Here is a 13091-nt window from a genome sequence, read left to right on the forward strand (position 1 = left end):
TTCAGGTCTGGACTTGGCCATTCTAACACCTGGATACGTTTATTTGTGATCCATTCCATTGTAGATTTTGCTTTATGTTTGGGATCATTGTCTTGTTGGAAGACAAATCTCCATCCCAGTCTCAGGTCTTTTGCAGACTCCAACAGGTTTTCTTCAAGAATGGTCCTGTATTTGACTCCATCCATCTTCAAATCAATTTTAATCATCTTACCTGCCCCTGCTGAAGAAAAGCAGGCCAAAGCCATGAGGCTGCCACCACCATGTTTGACAGTGGGGATGGTGTGTTCAGGGTGATGAGCTGTGTTGCTTTTACGCCAAACATATCGTTTGGCATTGTGCCCAAATAGTTCGATTTTGGTTTCATCTGACCAGAGCACCTTCTTCCACTTGTTTGGTGTATCCCAGGTGGCTTGTGGCAAACTTTAAACAACACTTTTAATGGATATCTTTGAGAAATGGCTTTCTCCTTGCCACTCTTCCATAAAGGCCAGATTTGTGCAGTGTACGACGGATTGTTGTCTTATGGACAGACTCTCCCACCTCAGTTGTAGATCTCTGCAGTTCATCCAGAGTGATCATGGGCCTCTTGGCTGTATCTCTGATCAGTCTTCTTCTTGTTTGAGATGAAAGTTTAGATGGACGGCCGGGTCTTGGTAGATTTGCAGTGGTATGATACTCCTTCCATTTCAGTATGATCGCTTGCACAGTGCTTCTTGGGATGTTTAAAGTTTTGGAAATCTTTTTGTAACCAAATCCAGCTTTAATCTTCTCCACAACAGTATCACGGACCTGCCTGTTGTGCTCCTTGGTCTTCATGATGCTTTTTGTGCTTTAAACAGAACACTGAGACTATCACAGAACAGGTGCATTTATACGGAGACTTGATTACACACAGGAGGCTTATATTTATCATCATCAGTCATTTAGGACAACATTGGATCATTCAGAGATCCTCAATGAACTTCTGGAGTGAGTTTGCTGCACTGAAAGTAAAGGGGACAAATAATATTGCACGCGCCAATTTTCAGTTATTTATTTTTTTAAAAAGTTTAAAATAAGCAATACATTTCGTTCAACTTCACAATTATGTCCCACTTGTTGTTGATTCTTCACCATAACATTAAAAAATTTTTTCTTTATGTTTGAAGCCTGAAATGTGGGAAAAGGTTGAAAATTTCAAGGGGGACGAATACTATTGCAAGGCACTGTATGAATCCTGGTGTACACGCTAAAGAGAGGCCATTTAATATAAAGGGGTTATTCCTCTCAAACATTCAAGTTATCACCTATCGCAATGATAGGGGATTTCTTAATGATTATTGGAGGTCTGACCACTGGGATGCCCAGCGATCCTGCGGACAGGACTGCAGCTCAGATGTGAAAGGATTGGGGGTGCGCATGCTTGATTTCTGACTTTATTCATTGTCTATGGAACTGACGGAAGTAGCTGAGCACAGTGCTTTGCATTCCTATAGTTAATAAACTGAGAAAAGGCCAAGCAGGCACAACTCTGCTTCATTCAGGGCAGGACTGCAGAGCCCTGCTCTCAGAATCTCTGGGGGATCATTGATAACTTGATTTTTTGGTGAAAAAAACCTTTAAAGAGCAGGTTGATTCTCCTGTTCCTTACAATGATAGTATCATACAAGAACCAAATATGTATATACACATACAAACATACACACATAAATAAATATACATGTACATACACAGACACACAAGCTCATATACTGTTTTATGATTGATACATATTAGGTATACAGTCTCCTTACTCTGCATTATCCTATATAAAGCTCCCTCCCCATCCCAGGCAAGCCATGGAGGTAAACCACATCGTTCAGGGATCAGCTGACAAAGGGCTGCAGAAACCACTTTGTAGAAGAGGCACAGGGCACAGACAAGACTGATAACAGCTTCCTCCTCCTGACGTGCTGTGAGCCCTCCTGCCCCGTCCTCTACTCTGACCTGAGGCACCTGAAATTCCCCGACTAAGGGGACAGTGGAGGCAGAAGGAGACAGACACATTGTAAGTGATACTGTACATTCTCCACTATTGTCTCTTATGTGCTGTGCAACCAGGCCTTTTAACCTTATAGATGAGCAGTCACCAATGGGGCGTGTCATGCAAGAGGAAAGACACTAGACAGTTAGCGCTCTCATCAGACTGGTGAGGAAGCGTTCATTTGTCAGCTCTCCTATCTTCCTGCATGACATGCCCCCTTTTGCAATGCCCGTACTCGAGACACCGCCATACTTTCTTGTACTTGCCTGGATCACCTGCTTCTCTTTCTGGGTATATATATATATATATATATATATATATATATATATATATATATATATATATATATATATATATATATATATATATATATATACACACACACACAGGTGGGGTGTAAGGGGCCCGGCAGTGGTCCCCTTGACTCAGGGGCCCAATAGTGACCACATGGTCTGAAACTATGGGTAATAGCTCACATCCACTCTGAAACAAAACCCCAGCTGAAGACCATCTTGCTCAAGCAAGGTGGACTGCCAACAAAGTGAGGTGTCAGGTCATATGTCCCGTTATAGAGAAAGGGAACGAGGAGTATGGAGTAGAGTGAGAAAGTTAGCATAGCAATACACAGACAGAATTAGAAAAAGACCCAGGCAACATCTGCAAGTCTGAGGCTGGAAGAAAGCTGAACTCTTAGTGACAGTCTTAAGAGCTTTTCTTTTTAGCCAAAAAACTACGACTGGACCATTTTGTCTCAAGAGCCCACCCAAGAGCCCACACTCTACATGCCGGAGCAGTTGGCCTGCCTGTGAAGGTGACGATACACATTAAACTAATGTCAGGCAATCCAGTTAATAATTCTACACAATTCGTTGTTTCCATTGAAGGTATGGCACTTTATGGCAGAATTGCAGAAGTGCAAGCAATGGCCCGCAACTACTTAAAGGGAACCAATCAGGATTTTCCTATATAACCTAAATCCAGTGCTATACTGGCGCTATCAGGCAGATTCTATACATACCTGTAGTGGGCGGCTCGGATGTTTAGGTTTTAAAATCCAAAAAAGTTAAGTTTATAAAATGAGCTGCTTGTTGAGTGACAGCAGCAAAGGAGCAGATAATATATTCATAGTTATCCCCTCCCCCTGTTAGAATTAGCATAAGTATTATACAAACAATTCACTTTGTCTCTTGCAGGACCTGTGTGAGGTCATACCCATATGACCAGAAGGGGCGGGGCCTCAGCCAACAAAGCTGGATACCAGGTCACATGGGTTTGACCTCACACAGGTCCTGCAACAGACAAAGTGAATAGTTTGTATAATACTTATGCTAATTCTAACAGGGGGAGGGGATAACTATGAATATATTATCTGCTCCTTTGCTGCTGTCACTCAACAAGCAGCTCATTTTATAAACTTAACTTTTTTGGATTTAAAAACCTAAACATCCGAGCCGCCCACTACAGGTGTGTATAGAATCTGCCTGATAGTGCCAGTATAGCAGTGGCTTTGGGTGATATAAGTATATCCTGGTAGAACATAGAAAAATAGAATGGAAAGGCACTCACCGAGTTTGTAGTGTCCAAAAATCCTTTATTCCATCATTAGATAAAACAGTGTAGGCAATGGGCGAGGGGGGGTGCACGAGGCACGTCGAACGACGGCAGTTTCGCGTCTCTATACAACACTTCTGCGGGTCCACACAAGTATATCCTGGTGATTTGTTCCCTTTAAGTGCTCATGCTCATGTAGCAGTCCACTGCCTTACCAAGCCTGTAAGTCCTGAGGGCATGCAATGAAAAGCTGATACATGAAAGAACAGAGAGAGATGGAGGCAATAGAAGAAGCAGTGCTTGGCGTTCGATACAGGATGTGGCAAGTAACAGAAACTGAATAATGTTCATGTTTTTAGGAAAGGAATGAAGAAAAGCTGACAACTATTGAAGGCATATAACCAAGTGACTCATATTCTGTTTATTCTGAATGGCCATAATAGAATACTACATATTCTATGAAAGAGAACCTGTCATCAGGTTTTTCCCTTATAAGCTACGGCCACCACCAGTGAGCCCTTATATACGGCATTCCAGAATACTGCATATAAGAGCCCAGGCCACTCTGTAGAACATAAAAAGTAGCGTCATAATACTCACTTAGAGGGCGGTCTGGTCCGATGGTTGTTGCTGCTCTTGGTCCGGTGCCTCCTCCATCTTGTGCAGTCGCCGTTCTTCTGCCCAGCCCCATGTGCATGACGCATTCACACAGAGGCCTCCATTGCGCTACTGCGCACTTTTCTCTGTTCTGCTGAGAGCAGCACAAAGTACTGTAATGTGCAGGCACGAGGAAAGGTCAAAAACAGCCCACGCATGCGCACTACAGTTCTTTGATCTGTCCTCAGCAGTGCAGATCAAAGTGTGCCTGCGCAGCAGCGCAATTGAGGCTTCTCTGTGAATGACGCAGGATACGTCATGCACACAGGGCTGGGCCAGAGGACACAATCTCACAAGATGGAGGAGGCTCCGGACCGAGACCAGCGACACGCATCGGACCCGACCGCCCCCTAGTATTAGAAAGCTGTTTTTTACATTATACCGCACGGCCTGGGATCTTATATACAGTATTCTAGAATGCTGTATATAAAGGCTCACTGGTGGTGGCCGCAACTCATAAGGGAACACTTGGTGATAGCCAATGCAGTGAAAAGAATATGTCAAACAATGGCTGTCTGTAGTAAAAATCAGCTTTTTACTCTGGGTCCTGAGTACCCAATTTTTGCTCCCCAGATGGCTGTAGAGATGGATTGGGGCAACATTCAAACATATGCTACCACTCCTTTCCATAGAATCACCGGGACCGATGGACAGTTCTGTACACAGCACCCCCAGTGGTCATACATGTGTCTCTTCTTCTGTAAACACTTGAATACTATGAAGGCTACAGCATTGCAGAGGTTTTTATACTTTATGTGCTTATTGTAATGCATATAAAGACAAAACAATAAAACATCATGGGCATCTTCAAAGTCTTCGTAGGATATGACTCCCTTGTCTTCTAATTATTGCATTACTGAACACCTAGTGTGGACTCTTGCTAAGAAAATAGTCATATAACTGCTCTACAGAAATGGATCCGTGAAGAATCACTACCTGTGGAGGGTAACATTGAACACAGCTTGTAAGACTCTAAAATATGACTCTGGCCAGGATAGTCTACATTTTATTACATCATTTCATAGAAATATTGGTAGTTGTTATTGCCCTGTGAAAATCTATCTTACATGGTATATAGTTTCAGGAATCACAGGCTGTAAATATGTATCGTCATCCATACAGAAAACTAAACTCATACAATGTGAATGTGATATATTTAATAGCAGCAATTTTTATTATGCTTTGCTCAGATAATGAATATTATGACTTTAGATGTTATAAATCCTACTGCCTAAGCCGGCTGCTGTATTATGGTCTCCGAACACAACCATAAATTTCCTGCTCTTCGGCCATGAAAACCATCTCTGGACTCTTTTTAAGTCATTTTTGCTGCATTTAATGTGCTGTCTGCTCAGTGGCATATCATTATTTTAGATATACAGCACCATTGGCTCGCTGAAGCAAGAACGTGTTTACTAGATGCTTAGGTGTATCACAATTAGACTGTGAATCATGGATGGTTCTCGCCTCCGAACACTCTGCCGAACCATCGGATCTCCATACCTGAATCAGCTGCTTCATGTATTCCTACTAAGCAGCTCAGATCTGGAGATCCAGCGGTTGATGCCAGAACGTTCCATTTTGCATTGATGTATGAAATCGGCCTTAGCCTAAAGACTGTAGCTCATGACTTCCTAGGACCATTTTTTATTGTGATCTTTCTAATGTCATTTTAGATTTGTAGGATTAGGAAAATGTATTCTAAAAAGGGTTGACAACTAGAAATAGGTAGCGCAAATGGCGAAGGTCAGTAGTCTTTGGATGGAAGACTGAAGAATCTCTTACTCGTGATGAGAAAGCATGCTTGGCACTACACGAAGATCGATCATCACGGTGCTCAAGACGCTCGTTACTCAAGTATCGGGGAGCTTGCTCCATATACTCTCACCTGATGTAAGATGTACTGTTATGTCCTACATCAGGAAGAGGTTGAATATCTCATCAGCATGGGTTCTCAAAGTCGGACCCCTAACAATCTAATTTTCATGGCCTATTGTAAGAAGTATTACAATTCCAGACAAATCCTAAAACGAACTCCTGCCTAATGAATTGGGGGTTTTTTAGGAGACGTAAGGGCAAGAGACAACCCTATCGAATTCTGGTTACCTATATTAGCTACCATTCATCTTTTCCAAAACAGACACAGCCAAGACCTCAACAACAGTGAATGACACATAGTTTACATAGCTGAAATGTAGTAAATAATGGCTGTTTTTTACTAAAAGCATTCATTTCCACATAGCCTTTCAACCTTAGCATGTGAACATTTTAATTTGGAGACAATATTATGGAATTACTCATAATGCACGGCATCAAAAAGCTAAGATATAAAATGATGAGCCATATTTCAGCTTAGTGGAAAAAAAAGAAAATTCATTGGAGAGAATCTAGACAAATTCCATCCTTGTGAATTGTGCTTCATAGTTTCCAGCCATGTCAGAGCTCTTTGTAGAAGACATGCTAGAACAAATGTGTAAAGACTTTATACTGCAGTTAGACTTAGCTTAGAAAAATTGTTCAGGAGTAGACAGATTCACTGTTAACTCATTCTGCAGCCAGCAATGTACAATGTGTTTTAGACAGTCCAACATTTCAAAATAAACCGCATTCTAAAAATTAAAAAAAATATATATTTTTTTCCCATGTTAAATTCATATATTTTGGGCTAAAAAAAAGTTGCCCACAGAGACGTTGGCCACTTTCTAGTCAAGTTTCTAAATTGTCCTAAGCTATTGTGTTCTGTTATTGCTAGTGATGAGCGGACCCAGACTGTAAAAGTCTAGATCCGCTCGGGTTCAAAAGAACCCGAGCACCTACCTTGGGCCTGCAGTTCTCAGGGAACTCCGGGTAACTATCCAGGTCCAGCCACTCAGGTAATAAAAAAAAAAATCATAAGAATAAAGCAAGCGCTTTATACTTAATGGTCTTCCATGCAGCTGTAACTCTGTTTTCAGGCCGCTCACTCTATATCTGGGTCCGCTCATTATCTTCAAGCATATGCACTGCTGTCTTTGCCCACCGGCAGTCCTCGTGCCTCTGATTGGTTGCAGTCGAACAGCGCTCCTAACTTCTATCTGACTGAAACCAATCAGAGGCACTGTCTGCATCTAAATTGGTGTAAGAATAAATAATTCAATAAAAAAAATTGCCATAGTTTTTTCCCATATTATGATACCCAACACAGATAAAGCATAAAGCTACAGGCTGCAGCCCCAGCTGTGTGCTTAACTTGGCTGTGTATCAAAATAAGAGGAACTGGTGCAGATTTTTTTTAATTATTTAAACAAATAATTTAAAAAAATTCCATGTGGTCCCCCACAATTTTGATACCCAGCTATGATAAAGCTGACAGCTGAGGGCTGTTATTCTCAGGCTGTGGAGGCCCATGCTTATTGGGCTCCCCCAGCCTCAAAATAGCAGTCTGCAGCTGCCCAAGTGTTATGATCTGGTAACCATGGACGATCACAAAAAATCCCATTAATAAGGAAAAAACAAAACCACAAGAGTAGTTGGAAACTGAGCTGACCGCAATCCCCTATCAGACAACACTAGAAGTAGCAGTGGAATGATCCTAACACACGTAGACACCTCGTCACTGCCTGAGAAATTTGCTGCACCTCAAAGATAGAAATGAGGAATCCTAACTTGCCTCGGAGCAGTCCCCAAAGAAATAGCAAGCCCCCAACATGCAACAACGGTGATGTAAGAAAACACTATACACAGAAAATATAGATCAGCAAAAGGTGAAGCCCGACTTACTACAAAGAACAGGACAGATAACTGATTGCGGCCAGCAAAAACCCTGCAGAAATGTACCAATCTCCTGATAGGAAAAAGATTTAAGACCACACAGTCTCTTCCCCACTATATCAGGTACTCTTGTGCTAGACACTTTAAACAGAACTACAGATATAATGGGAAGAAACAAAATCACAGAACAAATAATATTCTAAAGTGCAAATACTCCATATATGAATAGGGAGCAAGCTCCATTTGTTGCTGGAGGAACTGCCCTGCTCACAAAAGCAGAAAGACAGCTCCTCACATACAAGAAACCAAACACAGAACCAAATGGAATATTCAGAAACACTCTTAAGTGCAAATCCAGCAATTAAGAACAAAAACAGTAAACTTATCTGGAGTAGATTTAGGCACCAAATAAATGGGGAAAACAGAAGGGAAAACTCCCAGCCATCTTCAGAAGCAGGCAGGAACATTTATCACCGGTGACCGCCAGGCACAAAATGCTCTCCTAAATAAACTAGGCTGATCTGCAATAGGACTTCCTGGATTCCCAATTAATTCCATCATCTGTCTGAATAACAGAGAGCAAGAGAGAGGGGTGTTTAATACTGCGCCAAAAGATCACTGGGACAGATGTTTAGATTAATGTATTTTTATTTTCATCCAGGTCTACGCGTTTCAGGAGCCACTGTCCCCTTCTTCAGGACCGTCAGGAAAGACAAACATCACCTGTCTGAATCTCAGATTCAAACTCAGCTTCATTACCATTCCTGGCCACCAGATGGAGCTCCATACCATCCATTAGATGTGACAGCCCCGATCTTTACCCAGCTCTTATGATTGCCCTGGTGCAGTTGCAATTGGGGTAATAAGGGATTAATAACAGCACACAGCTGCCACTAAGCCCTAGATTAGTAATGGGAGGCATCTATCAGACCCCCATTACTAATCTGTAACTGAAAAGAAATAAAAGACACCAACAAAATCATTTATTTGAAATAAAATACAATAAACCCACCCTTGTTCCCCCCGTTTATTAACCCCCAAAACACCCAGGTTGGATGTAATCCACACGAGGTCCCATGACGATTCTGCATCTGCTGTATCTGGTGACATTTACGCCATGTAAATACAAATTCCATATTTTGGCAAGAGACAGGTCCTCTATAAATCTCTTTTCCATACACGCTGCCTGTCTCAGAGGAATGAGACAGATCTGCTCCAAGCCTGTTTATTTCCCCTGGTTGTCATTAGATGGCTGATTGTGGACTGGATTACTGTTCCAGACAGCTACATTTTGATTACAGTGACATTCGAGCTTTAACTTAGAAGCAGAATATCAACAATAAACCTACTACGGACATCTCACACATTTTCTGCTTTTCTAATAAAGAAAACATTTCCCTCCAAGATAATCAATAAACACATTATTGATGGCCTGAAGCAAAAAATCCCTCTTTATTTTAAACTGCAAAATAGAAAAAAGCCGACAAAACTGAAAATGTATCTTCTGTATCAATGGACTTCAACCCGTGTGTCTCCAGATGTTGAAAAACTACAGTTCCCAACATGCCCCGCAGGAGATGTGTTTTTGCAACAGCTGGAGAAACACAGGTTGGCGATTACTGCTCTATAGTGTAACTCTCTTGGGAGATTCTGAGTTTTATGACTCGAGAAAATATTTGTATCTTGTCGTGTCGAGCCGTCCCGGAGATACAAGTAACCTTCATCTCGGAGGAAGGATAGCCCCAGTGGCTGAATATTGGTACGCCTGGCTTCACAACATTAAAATCAAGACTCAGGTTGTTCAGTTGATTTATCCCCTGTAAGCTCTATTCACACTGCTTCATTTGGTGCCACAGAACTGATTCATTTCCATTGCTGTTGCTAAGCTTGATTATCCAAACTCCATAGGGATCCCGATATGTCAGATCTAAACTCTGCTAATTCTATTGTGCAGGGTCTGCTCGGAGAAAAGTATGGAACCATCCGAATCCCCGGGGAAGTGGAGTCATCGGAGTTTGAAATGATTCTGGACGCTGCCATTGAGGCCAAGCTGGATACAAGGACTCTGGAAGAATGGTACTGCAGAGACGAAAATGCTGTGCCTCCTGCGTATTACCTCAAGCCAAAGTCAGAACTGCTGAGGAATCACCACAACCCTGTAAGTACAAATTCCGAAGATCTGGATCATGTGCATGGAGTGGATCATAGATAAATCTTCACAGGTGCGCGAGATTTATCTATGATCCACTCCATGCACATGAATTAAAATTGTTACGAAGGGTCAAAAGAAAATAGCTTTTCCTTTTACAAGATTTGAGCACTTTTTTGTATTTCTCAGAGACAAAAATACTAATTGTTTCTAACTTTTGTAGACCACGAGTAGCATTTAATAAGAACCAAATTTCATTTTTATTATTTATTTATAGAGCACCATTGATTCCATGGTGCTGTACATGAGAAGGGGGTTACATACAGAATACATATATAAGTTACAATAGACAGACTAGTACAGAGGGAAGAGGACCCTGCCCTTGCGGGCTTACATTATAAAGGGTTTTGGGGAGGAGACAGTAGGTGGGGTGTAGGTAGGCCAGCAGCTCCGCACAGTGGTGGGGCGGCGGCTCCGCACAGTGGTGGGGCGGCGGCTTCGCACGGTGGTGGGGCGGCGGCTCCGCAGGGTGGTGGGGCGGTAGCTCCGCAGGGTGGTGGGGCGGCAGCTCCGCAGGGTGGTGGGACGGCAGCTCCGCACGGTGGTGGGGCGGCGGCTCCGCACGGTGGTGGGGCGGCGGCTCCGCAGTGTGGTGGGGCGGCAGCTCCGCAGGGTGGTGGGGCGGCAGCTCCGCAAGGTGGTGGGGCGGGCCATTCAGGTGATTTCTCTAACACGCAAAAAAACTATCCAATTTTCATGAGTGTTGTGGATCCGAGTTTGATCAGTGTTTGCTTCGTGTGTCAGTTTTTACCATCAGAATTACATCAGTGATTTTCTCGGATGATAAAAAGAAATGTATGGTGTTTGTGATTTTTTTATAGACCAGTGGGCACCAAATCATAATAGCTTTTGAACCAGAAATCTAGCGTAAAGTACTTTGATAAGTTACAAAATGTTTGCACAACTCAAATTCGCACAAAAGTTTGCTACTTCTGGCATTTTCACAGACTTCCTTAGTTTTGCAGTAATGTGTCACGGCCATCTCTCTGTATTTTGAGACTAGTGACAGGATCAGGACTAGAGTCTCTCATTGTCATCTGAGATTTTACATTAAACATGTTTTCTTTCTTTGGGTGTTGCAAGGATTAATGTCTGTTTTCCTTGCCAACAGCTTCTGACTCCTGGTCACGTGTTTCTGGTTTGGAACCACTGCCAGGTTCCAGCAGAGGGTGCCGGTTATTCGCTCATTCATTTGGATTCTGGGCCTGGAAGTGGAAGGAGCTGCTGAAGCCCTAGCTGTTGGTAGCGGTGTAGGCTGCTGTACTAGTGCCTGACTGCAGCCTAGTGGTTGGAATTAGGCCCCTTTCACACATCAGTTTTTTGTGCCGTCAGTCACAATCCGTTTTCTCGACGAATCCCTCGCAGATTGTGGTAAAACTGATGCGACGGATCCATTTTTTGACTGATCCAACTAGCTGGTGGCTAAATAATAATTGGAGCATGCTCAGTTTAAAAGAACAGAATCCGTCGCCTGATTCCATGAGTTGACAGATTACAACGGATCCTGTGCCCATAGGCATCCATTCTACCAAACGACGGATGGAGATGGATCCATCACTGTCTGATTTTTTGACGTAGACAAAAGACGTTACTTTGAACATTGTCTCCGTCGGCCGGACAATTTTCGACGGATCCGTCGAATGACGGATGAAACGGGAGGCCATCCGTCGCTAACACAAGTCAAATAGAAAAAAAACGGATCCAGCGGCATCAGTTGCCGGATCCGTTTTTTTCAAAATTCGAAGAATTGTGACTGATTGCAAAAAACTGATGTGTGAAAGGGGCTTTATTCTGTTATTGTTTTCCCCCGTCTGTCTTACGTTTTCTTGGTGTGTTGTTTTAGTGCAGCAGTGGGACTAGCGATGCTTACCTTCCCACTCACTAGCCAGGGCATACTGCAGGGTCTCTCAGGGATTCAAGTTCCTGCTCGGCGACAGGTGAGAAACCTGTATAGGGAATGGCTTGGAGTGCAAGGTATAGTGGTAGGTAAATGGAGGAGGTGTCCATCTTCCCTCTCACTAGTACCAGGGCTGACTGTTGTTAATGTGTCCCCGGTGTACCCTTGTTTGTAAAATCCCTGTCTGTTGTGTGTTTTACCTCACGCCAGACCTTCCCTAAGTCAGGGTCATGACAAAATGTCACTGAGGCAGTGCCATTTGTTTTTGAAAGCTGCTGCCAACCAGGGCGCTCTCAATGCTGGATCCCATCACAGTGTTTGACCTCACGTCCACCCTCTGCCACCTCAGGATTACTTCACCATGACTGGTAAACCTATCGTCCTCTTGTTTGTGGTCTTTGCGCAGGTGGATGGGTCAGTCCAGCAGAATATCCTGAAGCTATATTAACTTGTACCCATGTTTTCTTGGGATATCACGGGATCAGTGATATAGAGGGGTGGATTACCTGATAATATTGTGCAGAGTGCAGGGCACACACTGTAAACGTTCCTACTACTGATTGAGCAGATACACTCTCACAGCCCGCTGACACTTGAGAGTGGGGATTCCTATTATACACTCGTACCAAGTATTTCTATTATTAGTAGAAGCAATGGTGTTTTTTATTTTAGCTTACAGCCTGCAATGACACCAGTGTCACCTCACCACCACTGGAGCTATTACCCTGTAGACTGTAACCCCACTTTGTGATTATTATTACTATTATTATTGTTAAAGACTTATGTGATATTCCCATGTCATGAGAATATAATTATTATGTTATACTTATAAAATACTTATTGTAAGGAAGTTTACCTGCTAAATGCTAAAAAACAAAAAAAAACATGCACATATGAAGTGAGCTTCTGGTTCTGGGAATGAAACTGTCCATTTGACTTGTTTAAAAGGAATGTATCAGTAGGATCAGCCCTCCTAAGCCGTCTATATGGGAATGTAGGTCATAGGAAGATGTGTAAAAGTGATA

General features: G+C 42.8%; 1 protein-coding gene across 1 annotated transcript in view; it reads left to right on the forward strand.

Moving 5' to 3' along the window:
* The window catches only part of NWD2 (NACHT and WD repeat domain containing 2), a 339135-nt gene that overhangs the window by 274838 nt on the left and 51206 nt on the right, over positions 1–13091 (forward strand). The window contains exon 4 of the mRNA XM_075346953.1: positions 9915–10118. Within this exon, the coding sequence (XP_075203068.1) occupies positions 9915–10118 (204 nt within the window). The remainder of the gene's footprint in view (positions 1–9914; positions 10119–13091) is intronic.

This window comes from Anomaloglossus baeobatrachus, chromosome 1 (assembly GCF_048569485.1).
Source record: "Anomaloglossus baeobatrachus isolate aAnoBae1 chromosome 1, aAnoBae1.hap1, whole genome shotgun sequence".
Lineage (NCBI taxonomy): Eukaryota > Metazoa > Chordata > Amphibia > Anura > Aromobatidae > Anomaloglossus > Anomaloglossus baeobatrachus.